The sequence below is a fragment of the Hippoglossus stenolepis genome, chromosome 20 (genome assembly GCF_022539355.2).
Source record: "Hippoglossus stenolepis isolate QCI-W04-F060 chromosome 20, HSTE1.2, whole genome shotgun sequence".
NCBI classification, from domain to species: domain Eukaryota; kingdom Metazoa; phylum Chordata; class Actinopteri; order Pleuronectiformes; family Pleuronectidae; genus Hippoglossus; species Hippoglossus stenolepis.
The window spans coordinates 3,442,064-3,463,549 of record NC_061502.1 but is presented as its reverse complement, the minus strand read 5'-3'; the positions used below and the strand labels follow the sequence as shown (position 1 = coordinate 3,463,549).

Genomic DNA, 21,486 nt, shown 5'->3' with positions numbered 1-21,486 from the left:
AACATTACTATTTATTTAGGTTACCTTTGTTTGTTTGCTCGTTTCATGAAAGATGAATATTGTTTGACATTATATTGTAGATTTTCCTAATTTTTTTGAATATATTCCAAACAACTCACAATTACCACCTAGAATAGGATCACAGTAAACATCCTAAAATTGACAATACTATATCTGTTGAATATGCTCAGTTGATCTATTAACCTAGTCACTGTAGCTGCATATGTGCTTTTCATTTCATTTGCCTTTGGTGCCTCGCTGGATGCCCTGATGGCTGAATAAAGCAGAATGCTGATTTCAGAATTTAAGGGAAGGAAGAGCTTTATTTCATTTGATCTTGTCACATTGAAAGGAGGAGTTGACTGTGCCAATACTATCTATACAGGGAATATTCAGCTGTCTCACCCTGACAAGGTGTTCAGCCAAGATATTGCTACCAAGGTGTTCAGCACCGATACAGTGTGACACTGACATGTTAGTTATTTAAAAAAAGAAGCCATCTGCCACACATGACCAACCAGTGGCCTCTGAGTCTACAGGAGAGGGATATTTTGATGTTCAGCATAAAGTCCTAGAAGAGATAATTAATCTGAAAAGGCAGGGACTAAGAAGTGTAGTACATTTGGTGCAGTTTTACTGATTTACTTATTATCTATACTATTCATTGTTTGAGATTTGGAGTGGGCCGGTGTAAACAGGAGGGGGTCCCACCGGGCGTCCCACCGGGCTCAGGAACTGTCACAAATTGCTAGAATAATATCTTGTCTCCTATGCTTGTAAGCAGAATCCTAACCATGTCTACAACGTTGTTTCCAAAAATCTCCATTTCTGCACATCGAGAAAACAACTTGGGAGTTTTAGTACTAAAGCAGGGCCAGCAGTGTTTCCAAGCGCCTCTGTATTAGCGACTCTAAACCTCTGGAGCAGTGTGAATGCGAGGTGTATCCATCACAGTGTTCAACAGTTTTCAAATTAAAACATATGGACGTAGCATTAGCGTCTCCAATTAACTTAACTTGCATGAAGCTTAAGTACCCAGTAAAGGATACATGTTTCAAGAATGGAACTGTTAAACTGTGAGGTTTTCTCCTGAGCTGTTTTCATACATCATTGAGAGAAGCTTGTGATCCTTCCTCACTGAGCATCCCAATCCGCTGGGCGTCACTTTTAAATTTCTCTTTGCTTTCCTGACATTTCACAGTTGACCCTTCCATTGCTTTACACTTGAATTTGACGCTACAAAACCAACACAGGCTTACTTACATCAGATCTCTCTCTCTTTGTCAGCTAGCCTCTGCATTTGACTGTCTCCTGAGGTAAGGTAGACTTGTATGCTCCACATGGGGAGATTTGTTCTAACTGTGTTCCAACCTTTGCATCGTGTCCTGGTGGTTAATACAAAGATTTCATATGTGAAGTTCAGTTCTCACTGGCTGCATGCGCAGAAGACTTAAGGTTGGGCTTCGGCTTCACTGGGTTGTAATTTGTGCATCAGAGGTTGGTGAGAAGTGGTTGTGCAGAAAATTAACCCACGCCGAGTGGATTTAAAGTCCTGATAAATATTTAAGGCAAAACTTTGAATAATTTAAACAGACCTTGTAGTCTTTCACATTAGAGTGGAGGTTCCGCTGATTGCTGTTGTTGTTTTTAATGTTGTTATTTCTACGTGATTTCTTTGAAGGCAACATGGGCGGAAACATTTTTTTTGTTTTGGTCGTAGCTTCTACCAACTGACAGTTAGTGGAAATGAGCACAAATTTGCCTCTGTGGACTAAAACACAACAAATTAGGCTCCATCCATCTCGCCTATCCCGTCTCTCCCCCATGCAAACACACGTAGCAAGGAATCGGTCCACTAGCAGCCACAGTCTGCGCTGACACACAGAATCCAGTGAGCCAAGAGAGAGGAGCAGAGGGCGCCAGGTTTGATGCCAGCCAACCATGACTTCAAAGCAGTCAGTTAAAGTGAACATCCACATCAAAAGAGAACTGGATTTTGCAAAAACAGAATCCAGAGTCACTTGCCATGGATCTTCTGCAGGAATCACCCTCTGAGCATGTCACATGTTTGAGTTTTGGTCGTCTGGTCTGCAGCTCAGAAACAGATGTTGCTTCTAATCACTAGCTGAGGATCATAAATCAAGGGGAGGGAAATTCTACTATGTTCCTTAGGGATACAATTTTTTGTATTACAACATGGGTCTTTTGGGTTACACACTTTACTTACTTAAATTAGTAGTTGATAACAAGGATTAATGTGTTTTGCCAAATCTATTTAAAGAGGCACCAATAATCTACAACAGAGTATAAGGGCCACTAAAGGGGGAAATAAATCTGAGATTATCAGAGTAAAGTTGTAAATTCACGAGAATTGAGTTGTAATATTATGAGAACAAAATGTTATGCTGCACGTTGTTTAAGAATTGGAATGTCAAAGGATCAGCATCTTGTTAAGTTATATTATAGGTCTCACAAATAACGTAAGGCTTAATATTTTTGCATCATCAGCACAAGATTATCTAAATTATGAGTACTTTGAAAAGATTGTGCAAGAAATTTTGTCTATTCTGAAGAAAGAACCACGCAGGCTTGAAATTGCCTCTATTGTGGAGTTAGAAATAGTTGGTAGTGGGTGATTGTGTATCTTTTGTAACATCTGTGTGATATTTAAAGGGGTCTAATCTTTTCACAATGAGATTGGTTCAAACTTTCAGATTCAGGCAAGCATGGGTTCTTTTTTTTCCTTTATTATTGTAGAATTATGACTCAAATCCTGTAAAATCACATGTCTCTTCTTTTTCTCTCGTAACAATATAAATTAATTCTCGTGATATCCCAATTTTATTCTTGTACTTTATTCTCCTATTACTTGAAATCTCAGAATCTTTTTTGCGCCATGAAGACTTGTGTGAGTGAGTGCATGTGTGCGTATGTGTGTGTTTGTGCGTGCGTGCGTGCGTGCGTGCGTGCGTGCGTGTGTGTGTGTGTGCATTCCCATTGCCCAGGAGGAACAGCCTGGGGGAAGCTAGCTCACTGTAACACAGAGAGGCAATGAGCCAGGATCACTGTTGCGGTCCACTGGGAAATAACATGTAAAGAGATGGCTGTTAGTGCGGGGCGAGCCCAGGGAAATAACCCGGGAATGGTGTGAACCTCTGCCGTCTCTCTGATGTTAATTCCCCTCACACATTCACATGTATGAATGCACACGCCACTGCTTCCTCTGTCTCTTGCTCATACACTGTATACCCACAATGCATCGTTAACATTTTCATAACACACAAACAAATTACTTTTCTTGCGACACTCTCACTCACACCGATGTACTTGTGCTGATGTTACATTGCACTGTTGCCCTCATGCACAAATACTGATTGACACACTCATATTTCTTCCCCGCGCACACACACATTTTCCTCCTGAGGCCAAACTATTCCAGCAGCAACATCTGTCTTTGGTGTGCACTTGCCTCCATTGCAACACTTGCAGCACACATGGAAGTGCTGTGTAGTGTTTCTACTGTTCATCATTACGTGATGTTGTTATTACTGAGAGTCATCCCAGAGTGTGGCAGTGAGTGGGCGGACAGATCAAATGACACCAATCCGACGGGTTCGTTTTATGTCTCTTGCATCTAAATGTTGTCCCTCTGGGCAGAAGTGATCCAACATCTCTACTGGTGCAGATCATGTTAATGATGACGACGAGGAAGAGCTGATTGTGAAATGGAGGATGTCTCCTCGTCAGCCCTCAAGAGAGCTCCGGCTACATACACTATTAAGTTTAATGCCAGGGTCTGTTCTGTTCACAGGGCAGCAGGTGGAATGGTTTGATGTCGACTTTAAATGCTGACCTTGATGTCTCAGGGCAGTAGAGGCGAGGAAATAAGTGAATAAAGAGCTCTGGCATACGTTAGGTTTGGGTGTGTGTGTGTGTGTGTGTGTGTGTCGGAGCGAGCGAGCGAGCGAAAGAGAGGTACAGAGACGGTCACTGGTGGTGAGGGGCCGCCCATCTTTGATTAGAGGGTGTTAACATTTTCAAATACTGTATATATAAATGTCATGATGCAGAGACACTCCTAATGGTTGACATTACGTGAGCATTGGCCCATGAAGGTTTAAGATGATTTGAAACACTGGGTGTCGATTTATGAGTCATGTTCAACCCATAAATGTAGACAGTTTTTTGGTAAATTTGTTAATGCACTAGTTTTATCAATATTAAACACAAAGTAAAGTCAATCTTATATCGTGGTCCTCTGCAGCCCAGCTGGATGCATAAAGCTTTACTTTCTGCATGAAAGGTGACAAACTCAGGAGGCTTTTGGCAATAATGATGCTATTTTATCCTATATTGTCCATCTGCTTTGCTCATCCCTTCTAACACTACTCTCTCTCTCTCTCTCTCTCTCAGATAACGGCTTTTGATGAGCTCCAGACTGACTTCAAAGTGCCGATTGATCAGGGCAATCCACTCCATGCGGTGAGTCTCCTTTCCCTACTCATTTATACATTCCCACTACTACACATATTGTCCTACATGTTTCTTTCAATTACGGTCTTTTGTTTTGTGTTGGGGAAATGAATACAATCCATTCGCTAAGGGCTACAAACATCCACACACTTGTCTTCCCCTTTCTGCCTCTGTCTTTCCTTGTCTACACTCCTGTTTTTTCACATTTTCTCTCTGTCCATTAATTTTAAATCAGACAGCTGGCAACCCACTGGTTTTTTGTACGCCTCTCCTCTCCTTACTTCCTGGCTGACATGCAGACTATTACAAGACATTGGGGCAAAGCATCAAGTATGAATGAATCATCTTTTACAAATAACCCCTGAATCCAAATATAAATAAAACAAAAGTGACAAGCCATAAAAGGAGATAGATATTAAATTTGCAGTTGGTGTGATCCTGCTCACAGCGGCAAAAGGTTAAACGCTCTCATTGTAAACTGTGTCTGACCTTTTACTACCCTAAACCATCTCAGTCCTCACACCTCCAGCTCGTTTTTCATTGTGGCCTCTGGCTGGTTATATCTTAAATAAACTAGTATCCCAAATGAATTGCCAAAATCCTACTGGAAATCAGAATCCTGGGTGAAGCTCCCTACAGGGTTACTGTGCAAAAATATGTAATTCCCTGACTCTACGTCAGATTCAGGTATTTTTTTTGTTTTTTTCACCCCCTATCTTTGTTCAAGAGCGTTCAGGGCATGATTTATTAATTTCGCAGATTTTGTAATTCAACACCCTGTGCGTGCTTAGATTTACTCTGCTTGTGCTCAAACTGTGTGTTAAAGTAGCCACCTTTACAGGACTCTCAAAGAAGTAAAGTAAACGCACCCACAACGAGGACGACACAATTTCATTAGTCACCATTTAAACAGACAAGAACAATCTACGTGCAGAGGAGATATCTGATTGCAGACGTTTTACGCGTGCACAGAAGCAGCGCAAGTGCGAAGAGAGCTGAAGCAATGTTTGATGACAAGCAGGGACTGTGTAAGTGTGAGCCCAGGGTTTAGAGTGAAAGCATAACCAAATCTGAACGCGAAATTAATATGTCCTGCTCTCAAACTGAAATACCAAGCTCTTGATAAAAGATGGGAACGAAAACCCTGTTTAATCAAGACATCAGTTATCAAATATGAATTTGAAGTCAGAGGGTGATCTACATGCCTGGTGAATGTACAAATGTGATGAAAGCAGACTTGTTCAGATCTTTCAGGAGCGCAGCACCATTTGTTAGTGCCTTCCCAAAACGAGCATGTACTGATATGCCCACTCGAATGAATGTTAAGCTCCTGTCAAGAAATATTGTGGAGTGTTACAGTCCGTGTTAAAATGGGAAATGAACACTGATCTCCTTTGTCAAAGTCACACTCATGGTTGACTTAGTGACGTACTCACAACTCCTTCCTACAAGGCTTTGCCGTGCTAATAGCATAATTCATTATAAAGCTAGAGGTCCTTGTCAAGTAAACATAAAATGTAGCTGCTGATGATGTTTTTCAGTTCCAATGTCAGCAGGCAGATTTTTTCTTTCGGTGTCATAATCAGCCCGTCTGTTGTGCATAATTTCCTGCCACATTCAGATGACGGCTGATTTGCAGATGTAGTTGCATTTCTGTCTGTCAGGATTTGGGGTTATTAAATGGCCAAAGGACAACACACGCCAGGGGAATATGATGTGTGTCAAAATCGAGGTATGTACTGACATTAGCTGCATCTTAATATCTATAAACAGATTCTGCACGTGAATATGTCCTCTGGTTTCTATTTCTAGTTTGACCAATCCCCGTTTGAGCAGGCTTTGGTTGCCCGCAGGTAAACGGTCCATGTGGAGAGCAGAGGAGGTGGAACACATTGCCCGAGATGCATCACCTAATGACCTTTAAATTGATCTGCATCCATATACTGATGGCTGATTATAGAGATTTGCCAAAATGTCACCTGAACCTAAAACACCTAAAGTACATCTCTGTTTGTGTTTTGTTTGGAGAAGCATTTGACTCGTGTGATGATAGAAACTAGTCAGACAGAAAATAGTTTGTAGGGAACGGAAATGTCCAAACCAGGAGCCGCAAAATATCGTCCCCTTTCCCCAGAGGCTAATGCATCTCTAGATGATGGACGATGGGCCATCTTGACATGCATTGTGCAAGTTAGGATCCCACTGTTTTGGCTACCAGCATCAATAGGCATGAGTCTAGCAAAGAAAAAAATGTAGTTTAATTTCTCTCCCACATTGATACGTCCCAGATACCAGTGTTTCCCATTAATTATCTAGACTGTGGCAACCCGCCCTATTCTAATTTGTCCCACCACAGTTTTTACAATGAACCCAAAAATGACTTTCACTTCTCATAATAACATAGTAGATCTCTTACTGTTGGCAGCTCCATTTACCATGTGCTCGCTTGCACTATTGTCCATCACGTTTTTTCCATCCGCGCAGACCTCATAGTTTCAGCTGCAGTTGTGGCATGCAATGCGTGAGATTTTTTCTTTCCCTCCTGAGAGTGCTTGTGCACATGCACTCCCATTACCGCCATAGATTAAATCAACTTTGTGGGAAAATGCTGCAGATACCATGCTTTTATTTTTGGGGTCCAATTCATCTGGTGTGTCATGTGAATCAGTTGACAATTGATGTTTCACTACACAAGGTGGATGTTGTTTGTTTCCAGTGTCTCACTGTTAGATCAAGGTTTCACTCGTCACTGTCATTTCTCACCAGGAACAGCCCAAAATGATACATTGAGGCTCAAGTGTCACCTTGACAGATACATAGCAGCACACTCACTGACTCACTGCCACACTCACAGATAATGCTGATCATTTCAACCCATCCCTACTTTGCTTTTAAGACTTTTTCCGGCTAACGCTGGAATTTAATATTTAGTGATATTGTGTATCCCATCTGCTACTTAAATAGGAATACACCTTTTTTGTTAATCAAATGCTGTGGTTTAAACTGTGCCCTAGCAGATCTGCATTAATGCATTTAATGTAAAATGTAATTATATGTTTACATTTTAAATTATATGCGTGAGTGTAATGTGAGAGAAAGGGGTCGTTTTTGAGCCTTGCAGTGTTTTGCTGCAACCCACACCTTTTTTTCACCCTTCACCTCAAACTCTTTCTTTTACCTTTTCTCACTTTGAGGAACTGCAAAACAAACTAAGGAGAGTAAATATGTTCTGGTTCGTTGCTCCTCAGAATTGCCACGCCAGCAATCAGGAGAAGCTGTGGAGAGTAATGCACATTAGTGTTGGCCAGCGTAGGAAAGCATGCCCCAAGTGAAGTTGCTCTAGGACGACTTCCAGCCCGCTAAATCCCTTTCCCATGAGTCTTTTGGGCTTCCACTAACACAGTTGGCTCTTAATAATACATGGTGCTGGAGTACAGCACAAACAGTTAGTTTGGAGGTGACTTTGACTTAAGAGCTCTGGACTGCACAGATCCTCTGGAGTATTGACTTCTATAGTTCCTTGGGGATGAGCGGCGGAGAGAGGGGAGAAAAGTTGGAGAGGGAGAGAGAAAGATGAACCAACTGAGAGCAAAAGAAGAGTCAGCGATGGAGACACACAGAAGGAGGGAGAGATGCATGAATGAGGATTTCTGAGGAGGCGAAATGAAAAGAATTCGTCAGCTTGAAAGGCATTTTCACGAGTGTGAAAACAGTGCATTAGACCAGATTTCCCCACTCATTGCCACTTTCATACTTTGTCATATTTGCATATCATTATGCAATACAGAATGTATCAAAGAATCCAGCAGGGGAATGGGCACAAAAGTTCCATCTAATTTTCTCTTCCCTTTTCTTTCTTCTCGCTCTCTCTCATGTTTTCCTAAACCCATCCTTCCCCTTTGCCTCCTGCTTCTTATATGAAATGCATCACTGCTACCCATTTTCAGAATAAGAAAGTGGCCCTAAATGTATTTTTTTCTCTTTCATAGCATCCATTTAATATATTGTTAAAGTTGTAGCTGCTCTTAAAGTTTTCTAATGAGATCCCGCAGGCACCAGAAAAGCCTAGAAAGATTGTGGATTTGGGAAAAGTAATGATCAATAAATAAGGTTTCTAGACAGGGTTAGAATATTTAACATAACTTCATAAGTGTCTCATCTTGTGACGGATTATCAGGGTGATACCATCCACGTGTGCGCGGTATGTACAGAGCTGAAGCCAGGATGGGGTTAGCTTAGCCTAGCACTGTCAGCAGAGGGAAACAGCACACAGCTCCAAGTAAAGAACACTAATAGTTTCCATTTCTGTTAAACCATGAATTTAAATAAGAAGACATTACATGGCAGACGCTTTAGACATGGGGGGGCTATAAAGGGCCTGGATATTATTTAAAAGAATAACTTTTTATCTTCGATATTAAACTACTAACATATCATTATTAATACGATATGAACTGCCCATTTCATGGATAGCTCGAGGGGAGGGGCCAGGGGGACACTGAAGTCTAATTGGACCCTAAAGTTCCCCTGTCCTTTCAGAAGTCTTTAAAAAAAAAGGGAACCTATTGGTACTGCTGCTTGGTAACTGCTGCTTTCATCCTTTTGTTTTTAATATCTTTAGATATAACAATTTGACTAATTAAAGGTTAATACATATTTAAGTTATTCATTAATGTTAAGAGACTCTTCTATTCAATATTTTTACCATTAAACTTACATTTAAAGAGTAAAATACTTAAAAGCCTCAAGCACATTTCTTAGAGAGGATATCGGTCCACTGTATGCATGTCTGCAGAGTGTTATAGTTTCAGGGTTTAGAAGTGATGGTCAGTGTTTTATTCTTCACTTTGGATTATAGACTGTTGTCAGACTGCTTCCTGTCTCCATGGTAAACTTGGCCAACTTCGTTTTGGCTTCAGCTACACATGTGCCACTCACTCATTTGTCGCTTGGAAAGAGGGCAAATATACATATTTCCCCAAAATAATGACCCCTCATAAATCATTGAATCTTCTACTTTATGTACCCTAACTTCATCTGTAAAATATCAAGGCCTCTAGTCTCTCTGTAGGCAATACAGCTTGTAATGTGTGACTATTAAAATATGACTTTGTGTAAGTGATAACAGTTTACAAGCACTGATTCTTTCAAGCGTCTTGGGTTTTGAAATCAAGTTTGAGAATCTCACACTTTTCCATCTGTCTTTATCAGTCGGGTTGAGATTTCATCCTGACTGCAGTACTCAGCCGCAGTTCACATAGACACACATCACACACCCAGTCACACACTCACAGAAATGATATATATATATGCTCTCTCTATCTCTCTCACACACACACATTCTTTCAAAATGTCTCCCAACCCGCTTTCTTTCTTCCTATCTTTCGGCATTTCATCTTTTTCTTTCACGCATGATAATTAGTAGTTTCTGTTAGCCTGTTCCCTCGGGGAGGAACCTCACTTTGTGTAGACCTGTCCCACACACACGCACACACACACACACACACACACACACACACACAAAGAAAAAAATGTACTTTACTGCAAATTACCTGCATTTCTAGACCTCCTCTTCATTGAAGTAAGCAAGCAGCCACCTGGCTGATAAGAAAACGAGAACTATATTAACAGCAGTATATAAATAAGTGGATAAGGACAGGAAAAGATTTTGTCATAAGTCATATTTGAAATAATGTTTATATATGCTAAATGACATGCCCAGGACATAACCCGCCTCTCACCCAATGTCAGCAGGGATTGGTTCATTGCCTATTTTAATGTACAACTCTGGGGGTGAATTTTTCTCCTCAAGCCCAACATCTACTATGTACAAAATAAACGAGAGTCAAATTACTTTTTTTGTTTATCTGACCGAATACAAAATGGCCAAAATGGTCTTCTTCTTCTTTGTCTGGTTTATTGGCAGGTGGCGACCAACGTCAAGGTGCATTGGTTGAGGTGCATGTACCGCCTTAAGATGCTCATCTTCTTATTTGTTCGGTTTATTAGTGGGTGGCAACCAATGTCAAGGTGCATTACTGCCATCCACTGTGTTGGTGCACTGTTCCCTTCTTCTTCTACTTCTTCTTTGTCCGGTTTATTGGCAGTTAGCAACCAAAATCAAGGTGCATTACCGCCACCTACTATAATTCTTCTTCTTCTTTGCTCGATGGGACTCATCCATTATTCTCTTCATTTATTCTTCTTCATCTTCGTTCGTTTTTTTGGCGAGTGGCAACCACCATCTACTGCTTCTTCTTCTTCGTTTAGCTTATTGGCGGGTGGCAACCAACGTCAAGGTGTATCGCCGCCATACACTTTGTGTTTCAATATCTTACTTCCTCTTCTCCTTCCCCCTTCGGTACTGTATCTCTTATTATTCTTGATATTTGATAGCTTCGCCTTCTTCTTCGTTCGGTCTAGTGGCGGATAGCAACCTACTGTGTTGGAGGGCAAATCATAGTTATCTAGGCTATATTTAATTATTTTGTCAAGTACAAAATGGAAGCCTTTTGTCTTTGATCTGACTTAATACAAATGGCCGCCTTTGTGTTTGATAGGACTTTTCATAGTTAAACAGCTAAATCAGATTGAACTAAGACAACTCTTAGTGTGGCACAGCTCTAAATATATTGCACACTTTCTTTCTCACACTCTCTCTCTCTTGCTCTGAACAAGGGCAATCAACAATCATGTGACTGGTTATAATAAAATGAAATCACACACCACTCGGGTTGCGGATACATGTGTTGGTAGCCATCATACAGTTGAATGACAGGTGGTTTGGCTGAGGCGTGAGGTGGCAGCTGATGTAATGGCTGTGAACACTGTGCTCCCAATCAGTGGCCAGCTTCATCTACCAATTACCTGTGTCTGCAAGAGAAGAAGAATCAAGGCGCCATTGGGTCTCAGCCATTAGCTTGACCAGCTACAGTAGCTCTGCAAGTAGTCATCCAGCGTGCAGCACCACTTATTTCACGAAGGTGGTTGAATGAACTTTGCAGTGCTGCTTTCTGGTGTGACTGGACCTTTGCTGCCAGCAAGAAGCAAACAGGCGTATCTGTGAACATGCACACTTACGTGCTCACACACTTTGTCATGCATGACGACGTATTCTCTCCCACGCTGCAAAACCACAGCTTGCTGTGCATGTTTGTCATGATTTCACACCCATCACTCCCTCACATGCAGACACACACACATAGACGTCCCATGACGAAAATGCATTCGCGCTCTATTTGCATTGTTTTCCACCGTGCTGAGAATTGAATGTCTCCAATGCTAATGACATCTGTAGCTTGTGTCACTGTCGCACATATGCAGACAGACTCCAACCAGGGTGCACACTCATGTCTTTATACACGCACACACATTTTATTATGAGGGGATAAAGCTACAGCCGTGGGCGATGATAATATCAGATGCAGCCAGAGTGATAACTGAGGAAGGAGATGAAGGAAAGAGATGGTTTTGTTTAAATGGCTTATGGATGCACCAAGGGCACAAGCACAAGTGATGTCAGCTTCTGTAGCCTCTTCATGCCATTTAAATGACCCCCACACACACACACACCCACCCACACATCGTATCTGTCCATCTCCCCCCCCGCTGCCCCACGCCTGTCTCCCCTTCTCAAGTTCAAGTCTTCCTTTAGTCACACAGGGAATTTATTTCACAGCATTTGGACAGTTCGTTAACATTATGAACATCCCGTCCATTGTCCAATCAAGCTCACACTGCTCAGGTGCTTCCTGTAAATGAGAGTTTGCTCCTAATTGGTGCGGTTAAATAAAGGTCGATTTAAAGCCCCCCCTCCCACCACTCCACTCCAGCCTCCCTCCTCCCAGCTCCTGTTTATAATGTACTGCCGCGCCACTCTCGCTTGTCAAGGAAATTCTCGCTGAGTAACATTTCAAAGAGCCATCAACCTAATTGCTTGCTAATGAGTAGACAGTTGCGAGTGTGTGTGCACATGCACCTACAGACGCACTCACAGAGGCTCACACTCACACACACACACACACACACACACACACACACACACACACACAGTGTTTTGAGTGGGATATATTTTTTTGTCCTCATTCAAACCCGCCAGCAGATGAAGGCGAGGGGAGATGATGCCTTGCAGGAGTGAAATTGTCCAGTTCCTGATGAGATGCATGTTCTCGACCAGAAATAGATATTAGCAGCACATAATTGGCCACCAGACTGGTCCTTTCATGGCTGTTGTGGTGTGTTTTTGTCAGAAAGACAAGTGTGTATGTGTGTGTGTGTGAATGTTGGTTTAATGTGCATGGAGGTCATACTGAGGACAGAGGAAGGGGTTAAAATTCCTTGTTTTGAGGAACATGAAAGAGTTCCTGGACACGCATATGCAGGAAAATGTAATCCACCACTGTGAATGCAAAGTCTGAGCCCGACCACACCACACCGCCGTTCCTCCTCCCAATCGTAGATTCCCTTTTTTGCCCATCTCCCGTATATATTGCACTTCAAAGTGAAGCTTGCTTCCGCTGAAGTGGCTTCTCCTTGTACTTCAAAACATTTTAAATAATGAAAATGTAAAAGGAAGATCGAAATATTTTTTTTCTCTCACATTTTTTTCCCACGCTTCCCTCTGATGCTCTTGTGAAATGAGGTAAAGCCACATGAGGCATTTGGGGGGGAGATGGGAGATTGAAAGAGTGTAAGTCGGGACACTTTTATCAGCCTGTCTCTCTGCACACACTCCCAGACACACACACACACACACACACACACCACACACACACACACACACGGTCACAGACACACACACACACACGCAAGACTAAGAATAAATGTTACAAAATGATAAGATTGTCACACTCATTTACATATTAGTTTTTTACTCTGCTCCCTTCAGCTTCTTCTCTCTCCTTTGTAACAGTGGGGTTATCTCAGACTTGTTCGCAGCCTCCCACCCAAGACCCTCTGGTTTCATTATTTAAAGCACAAACATAAATTAAACATTTAACAGTAGAAATGTCTGTAACAGTCTAGAAAAACTGTAATTATACGATAGTGCTAAATAGTCAAATCTCAACAATACATATGCTAGGAAATGCTAAGCCCTCTACATGTAAAGATCAATTTTGAAATGAAACTTCTAATTAATGCAACAGCAAGTAGAACTCGGCACAGTTGCTTATTTACTGTGCACATCCAGCAGACACACATTTAGCATCATTTTGAGAAAAAAAAGTATTAGGGTCACTCAAATTCAAGGGGAAAATATATCGGAGATTTGGACAATAAGAAAAAGGCTGCATACATTTGTGTCATACATTTACAAGAATAAAGCATTTTTACATTATCAGTGTCAGTAAGTATCAGGACTTTGAAAAGATTGCACAAGAAATGGAGGAAATGTTTGGTAGTTGTCGCCTACCAGCCTCATGTTGGTTACATTGGTGTGCTTTTTAGTCTTATTTTGTTTGAATTGAGATTGGTTCAAGATTTTGGATCCCGAAGGAGTCAAATTCTTTATTTAGCGTTATGACCTTTTTCTCATTACATTATGACTTTATTCTCATGACATTATAAAAATGTTCTCGTTAAATTATGACTTTATTCCCGTAAATGTATACGTTTATTCTTGTAAATTGAAGTCTTTATTTTCAAAATCTCTGATATTTTCCCCTTTAATGGTGACAGGAGAAAACACAGAGTTGAGGGGCCTATAAGCTAAACAGTGGACGAAGAATGATAATAAATCTATGGATTCACTGATATAAGAAACCCTTGTACGTGCTGATATTTGACTAGTACAGCTTTCATTAAGGAGCTTGGGTTAGGTCGTGGGGAGCATGGTTTAGCAATAAGAGGTTGAAAAAGATACCTTAGATGTGTAGTAAAACAAGTAAACAAGACACTTCCAACATCTCTACAGCTCACTGATTAATGATGTTTTCTAAACAGCACATGATATTTCTGGACAGTTCATCCATCTAATGAGCACCTGTTTACAGCATCTTTGGCTAAAGTGCTGGTTTGCTGTCCTGCCTTATGTCATTACCGTTATTAAGACTATCGACAGTGGTGTGATGGTTGAAATAGTGTTAATTGATTGACACCACAGTGGATGAGTCGTACACGTATGATACAAGTTGGTTATTTGCAATTTATTTAAACTATAATATGACATGAAAGTGGTATTAGCTCCGTATTATACAGACAATATGTTGAACTATTCTTAAAAAAACCAATGTAATCAAAGTGTGAGATTCAGACATAGACACATATGCAGACATACTCATCAAAAAAGGGCTGGAGGTGTTAAAAGCTGCCAAAAGAGTCATGGTAACACGTTCAAATGTGAAAAGTAAAATAACACATGCTGTGCCACACAGTCGATAAAGACTGTGTGGCACAGCAGGTTGTCATTCATTTGTGTATATTAATACACTCCACATGCACAGGAGAGGATAAATAACTGTCTTATAATAATAAACAGCTTTTAATGGACTGAAATAAACTGAATGTAAAAAAGATGAGACACAAAGTCTGAAAAAATGCAAAGTTGAAGACAAATCGCAGGGAAGTAAGGAGACTCAGTGGAGCCCTCGGCTAAGTAAAAATCATATTTCATGGGTTGCTGTTTGCCTGAAATAACATGCATGCCAGTTTTAAATTGGCAAAAGCCACCAGTTTGTGTGTGTGTGTGTGTGTGTGTGATGAGGGTTGTCATTTCCTCCACACACACACACATAAGCATATCTCTTGCAGATTTTAAGTGAGCTCCTGCCTCTGCGTGTTTTTGACACATGCCAACACACACACACACTCACTTGTACTTCTATCTTACCATGGACACTCTTCGGCATAATGCATTCCCTATCACAATCTCCTAACTCTAACCATCACAACTAAATGCCTAATCCTAACCCTAACCTAGACCTTCTCAGAGTAAGTTAAACCAATAAGTGAGGATCTGCCAAAATGTCCTCACTCCACAAGGTCTATGCTCAAAATGGTCCTCACAAAAAATACAAAGTACAAGTACACACACACACACACACACAAACTGCTGCATGACTACTTGCACTGTAGTTCAGCACACTTCTTCCCTGCACTCAGCATTAAATCCACATGATATTAAAAATGCACAGGTGAGCTAAAACCCATGGTTCTTGAATGTAGGCTACAGTGTGAAGTATAGAGACACAGATTCTCTCTGTGGCTTTAAGTAAGTAAATCCCAGAAACCAGGCCGATGTGGACCAGAAAACACTCAAAATAGTGTTTCCATTATGTGTTTTCAGTCCAATTATTTCAGCACATTTTCAGTTTTTTTGTTTGGCGGCTAAATATCAGTTCATCTTTTGACATCCTGGCTTTAACACTGCGTGTGAGGCCAAATACTTTTTTTTTAAGTACTCCATCGTTCCCATGGAAACTCTGTTGTTGACTCGCAAACCAGTCCAAGAGGAACAAAGTCAAATGGACTGACCACGTCTCCACGAGCACAAACAGTGTGGCGCTCAGATCCATGTATGATTTATAAGCTGCCGCAGCTATGCATCGCCCCCTGTGGAACACACTGCGCTGCCACTCCACTCCATATTGGGTCTCGGTAGGAGCTCAGTTAATATTTGATGATGATGTTAAAAGCTTCGGTGAAACGGTGCCTCAGCATTGTGGCGATTGCTGATTTAGGCCTTTTACAGCTGAATACACATAAAGACCATAGACATATTAAAATGTACTAACTTGTGTAAACAAAGACAACTACTGCTGGAGAGAAACTCAAATTTTTCTCACTCCCCAAAATGAAGTGAATGAATAGTTGTGCCATCACACTGCACTTCTTATATGGAGACATGCAAAGATCTACAGGGTGGGTGTAGTTAACAATATATGCAATTCATTTCTCTGCAGTACATGTTTTTGATTCTCCATGTAGCTCCTTTGCTTTCAATTACAAAGACACACCAGATAATGACAGCTGATAGCAAGACTACCTGGATCCACTAGTAGTCGCAAGGTGCTTTCAGACGTGCACTGAACTCGACAGATCCCCGCAGTTCGTCTGGACGAGGTGTATGTGTGAAAGCAAATGTCTGAGTGAGAGCCTCTGGAGTTTCTGCGGACTTTCTCTGCCTGGCCGTTAAGAAGGCAGAAAGCCTGGAGGAACAGATGTGGGGAGCAGCAGGCACTGCTCCCTAAATTACAATGTGAAACCAAAAAGAAGTGGGACAAATGTAAACGTGTAAAATGGTAAATGTTCAGACTGTCACGTGTGAAAACCCATGATGACGTCTGTTGTCCCATCATTCAGGAACAGCTGACAAGAAACCTGACCGGACTCACTCATCTCAGCATGTCCTATGTTGGTAGAGGGTCATTTTATGCAGTTTTTGAAGGTTTAAGTTATGGAGAATTAAAAAAGGAATGACCCAGGCAACGGAACAGCTCACCTGTGAAATCTGAACCAGATGCTGGTTTAAGTTACAGGCACACTTTTTGATGTTTGCTTTTGCTCGTCCTAAAGAACAAGAGTTCCTCCTCACCAAGCAATTTCTATGACGAAGTGAGACACATTCACTCCTAGTAGTGAGCTGACTCCTCCTCTTCCAGAGATCAGTCTGGAATTGAACACACATCGTCACACAGATCTCCAATATTTCGCCAGTTTAGGAGAGGGTTGTTTTAGAGCTTCACAGAAATACAAAATATGAGCAGGTAATGGAGATGGGTGCTGATTGGCTGCTGTGGGTGGAATGACAGCGAGAAGAGGAATATTTATCTTGCAAAATTGGGTCTAACTGCACCTTTGTGATTTTGTCAAGTCTGAAGTCTGAACTGGACTTGAATCCAAGCCTTTAAGACATTAAAAGAGTTTGTGCGGTGCATTCATGTTCAGTATAATTAATGTAAAGTATATTTGGCTGTGATCGTTCCTGTAGCTTCTCATCATTCATAAGTTTGAGCAGCGTTCTGGAAGGGTACTCGTACTGAGCATCAGGCCCGTTCGACACCTACAACGTCTAGATACGTGCACTATTTCTATTCTGCTTCCTCTTTGATCACATATCAGCATACTCAGCCCGTCACAAAAAACAAAACAAATTGGATCAAGTGTGACTCCTCAAACTTACCTCTTTCTGTGTTCCCTTCTTACAGAGGGAGAGACTGCGGAATATTGAGAGGATCTGCAACCTGCTGAGGAAGGTAAGCAGCGGACCAATCATCATCACCATCCCACTTGTGCTGTGCAGATTGTAATTACTATGCTAATGAGAATACAATTAAGTGTAAGGAGCATTGCACCTTTCAGTGGAAATTTAAATGCAAAACGTTTTGCTGATGAAACGTCACGTTGTACGGACAGATGACACATTTAAGGATATTATACGTGTTTGAAATGCACGTCATTTGCAGCACAAATGTACTTTTCTAATTGCAAGGCTGCTGTGTCGGGAATTTTTTTGTACTTTGCACATCAGTGTTTGCTCATAAGACTAGTGTTGTAGTTTGTTAACTATCTTATTCGCAATGCAATGCTTCTTTTGTCCTCTTGCCTCATGTTGGACTGACATCAAAAGGGAGACTGCTCTGTGCTCTGCAGATGGATGCTCTCTCTCTGTTGTGTGTGTGTGTGTGTGTGTGTTTGCAGACATTTTGCCTTGAGGTACAAGTGAGTCTGTGAAGAAGCCCCCTCTCAGCTTCAGTGTGACATCTGTTTCTCCCTCCACCCTTCCGAAACTCAAGCTGCGTCTGCACGCTTCGTGTGTGTGTGTGTGTGTGTGTGTGTGTGTGTGTGTGTGTGTGTGTGTGTGTGTGTGTGTGTGTGTGTGTGTGTGTGTGTGTTTATGCTGGAGGTTCATTACTCCAGCAGCTGATCTTGGTTATCGGTGTTGTCAACTCAAGCCCCCGGGCCCTCCACTGGCCCCTGGAGAGGACATTTTCCCTACAGCACTAACACCGAGACAAATACACACATGAATGAATGCACAAAGCAACATACAGTACACGTACACACACACATGTGCAGATGTCCAGATGCACTGTCCTTGCAGCTGTGACCGGCTGTGCAGTGATAACTGGAGGTAGCTGTCGATGTGTTATCACAGTGCAGCTTAAAGGTGACCTCCAGCTAATGTATCACTGATCTTTGACATTTTAATCAACACGAAGAACATCTCCGAAGCCTGGATTCACACGGCTTCTAAACCTGTGACGAAATCAGTATAAGGTCAAAATCCGCAGCCATGCGGTCAGTCTATATATTTGATCGATTTTTGTTGAGACAGAATTGGCTGCATTATTTAGTGTTCCTGTAATATGGGCTATTGTAAGTGGAAAATGCAGCTTAAATTCTCTGGAGACATGTTGTGGTCGTATGCTACTTTTTCCACAAGCCTACTATAACACAATATTATGGTTCTGGCAATCTTTGAGGGTTGTACTTGTACTAAGGCTACTGTGCATGACACCTGCTACCAGCCCCCCCCAGGCCTTGTGATAAACTAGCGACCCGTTCAGGGTGTAGTCCACTTTGTACCTCATGTCAGCTGGGATCGGTTTGAACCCTTCTAGGGTCCCTAATGGATTCAGTAAATGGTATAGCTGATGGATGAATGACAGCATGTAAATCTTCAGACATGCTAGAGGCATAGCTCCAGTTGGTTGATCAGTCCACCACTTTGCTCCTGACAAAAATAGCTCCACACCTATTTAATGGACAGCCATGACATTTGCGACAGCTATTCTTGATGCGAAGAGGATGAACTACATTGCCAATACCATCTAACGTTTTGCATCCCCAATGTTCAGTTTTACCCATGCAATACAAACATTGTGTATGTGTTATGTATTGGAGCACCATTAGTTGTGCACAGTGCAATTCAGCACCGTCTCAGCCGGGATGGGCTCAGACACAAGCCACTTTTGTACTCTACACTACAGGTAGGCAGATTATTGGAGCTACAGAGCCGAGTTAACGTATAGCTCCCTGCACTGAAGAAAACTAAAGCCCAGATTGTGACTGAAACCCTGTGTTGACATGGGCCGTGTCCGAAATCCCCCACTCATTCGCTTGCCCCTACCTTATTATATAGGGACGTCTATGTAGAGGACTATAGCGTGAGCTCATTGGCAAAGGACGAAACGCTTCCAGACACAACTCTGAGCATTTTTTCTATGTAATTGTCGCAGGATTATGACGTACATAACTTCAGCCAGTGGAAAATCCCACAGCAAATTGTATTTATTTATTTCACACTTTAATATGAATCTGCTCGGGTCTTACCACAGATATAAACCTGTCCGTCTTTTCTGTATCCTCTTGATGATTTTGATATTTTTTATATATTGCTTGGTTTGTGACCATCGGTTGCACACTACTTTTCACGATGCATTGTGGGAAACAATGAGTCCACTGTATAGGGTTTAAAACCTTCACTGAGCATTTGGACAGCACAGCAAAATTGCAAATTCACTATATAGTGGACTATATAGGGACTAGTGAGGGATTTCAGACACAGCCATGGCTTTGGCGACTTGTGTTACTCTGCTTTATGGGTGTACCGTGGGTGTATCAACCAGTTTGTGTGTTTTGATGGCTGAGTATTGTGCTGAAGCCATCCATGTTCCTGAAATCATGTGGTGTACTGGTCACACATCTGTCCTGTCTGATAGAAGCATCATTTGTTCAAATCCCTGCACAGCTATCTCAGCCATATCCATAGCAACGCAGAGTCAACCGCGAATGCAGCCGCAGTCGGAGCAATAACCACATACACGGCCACCCTTCACAGCCAGGCTGTATACCGTCACAGTTCAGCCTTTTGAAAGGAGGAATGAGCAATAAATGCATAAAGTGTCACATCTGCTCTTCTTTAGTGTCTGCGGAGAGTAAACCTCGGTGTAGTACAACAGGACCGGATTTCTGTGAGAAACGCAGGAGCCTTGCAAGGTGTGCTGCCTTGGAGTTTAAAGCCAATTGTGACCTTGTAAACTCTCTCTCAGTAACTCTCAACAGTCAAAATAAAGCACAGTACAGCTGGGCCGACAGCTCCTTTCCTCTGGTGCGACCTTGTTTCACCTGTCACAGATCACATTTTTCTGATTTATCAATAGAGCTTGTTTTTACGCCACTAAATTTCCAGCATAGCTCAACAATAAATAAAAATGCCCACAACATTTATGCTGATATTATTCTTTAGTGGTGCATGTCAGCAAAGATCACTAAGATCTAAAAGGCAGCACTTAGTTGTCAGTCACTAGTTTCCTACTTATTACTAATAATTTGTCTTCATCAAGATACCTGCTGTGAATTTTGATTATTGCCAAGGAGTGCAATTGAAAAGCAGAAAAAAAATGGTATCACAAAAATAGGTTTGTATGCTGCATGCACACAGTTTTAGGAAGTATTTTGGAGTTGTCACACACTGTGCCAGTCAGTGTGGATGCCTGAGGTCTTGATGCGAGAGGATCTGCTGCATTGTGAAGCTTTTTCCTCCTTTTGTCCGGAGCTCCTCTCTCCCCCTCTGAAACTCTCCAGCTCGCTCCAGCTGGCACAGTCGCAGCGCGGTGTCCCTGATTGATTTGGTTCAAAGCTTTGGCTGCGTTTCTTTATGTTGGCACACCTACTTTATAGTTTTCACTATGGAAGTGGACACGGGCCATTTTTGATCTCACTGCAGTGTTTGTGTGAGTGTGTGTGTGTGTTCTCCTGGGTAATAGGCGGTTGCAAACACATGGAGATGACAAAAGCATGAAGGGTTTATTCTGTCCTTTACTCTCAGCTGTGTGTGAACTTGTACAGATATCTCTGTGAGGACCACTTTGAGGCTACAACCTACAGAGTGAGGACATTTTGGCCGTTCCTCACTTTCTGACACACTTTCAATTTGATATTTCAGGGTTAAGACTTGGTTTTAGGATTAGGGTAAAAGGTTTAGGTGAGGATTAGGTGTAGGCATTTACTTTTGATGGGTAAGGTTAGGGTAAGGGGCTAGGGAATGCATTATGGCAATGACTGTCCTCA

The 21,486-nt window shown here is 41.8% G+C and overlaps 1 protein-coding gene across 1 annotated transcript in view; it reads left to right on the top strand.

The window, feature by feature from the left end:
• Positions 1 to 21,486, top strand: part of cnih3 (cornichon family AMPA receptor auxiliary protein 3) — a 70,005-nt gene that overhangs the window by 9,896 nt on the left and 38,623 nt on the right. The window contains 2 exon segments of the mRNA XM_035143346.2: positions 4,414 to 4,482; positions 17,619 to 17,666. Coding sequence (XP_034999237.2) covers positions 4,414 to 4,482; positions 17,619 to 17,666 — 117 coding nt within the window.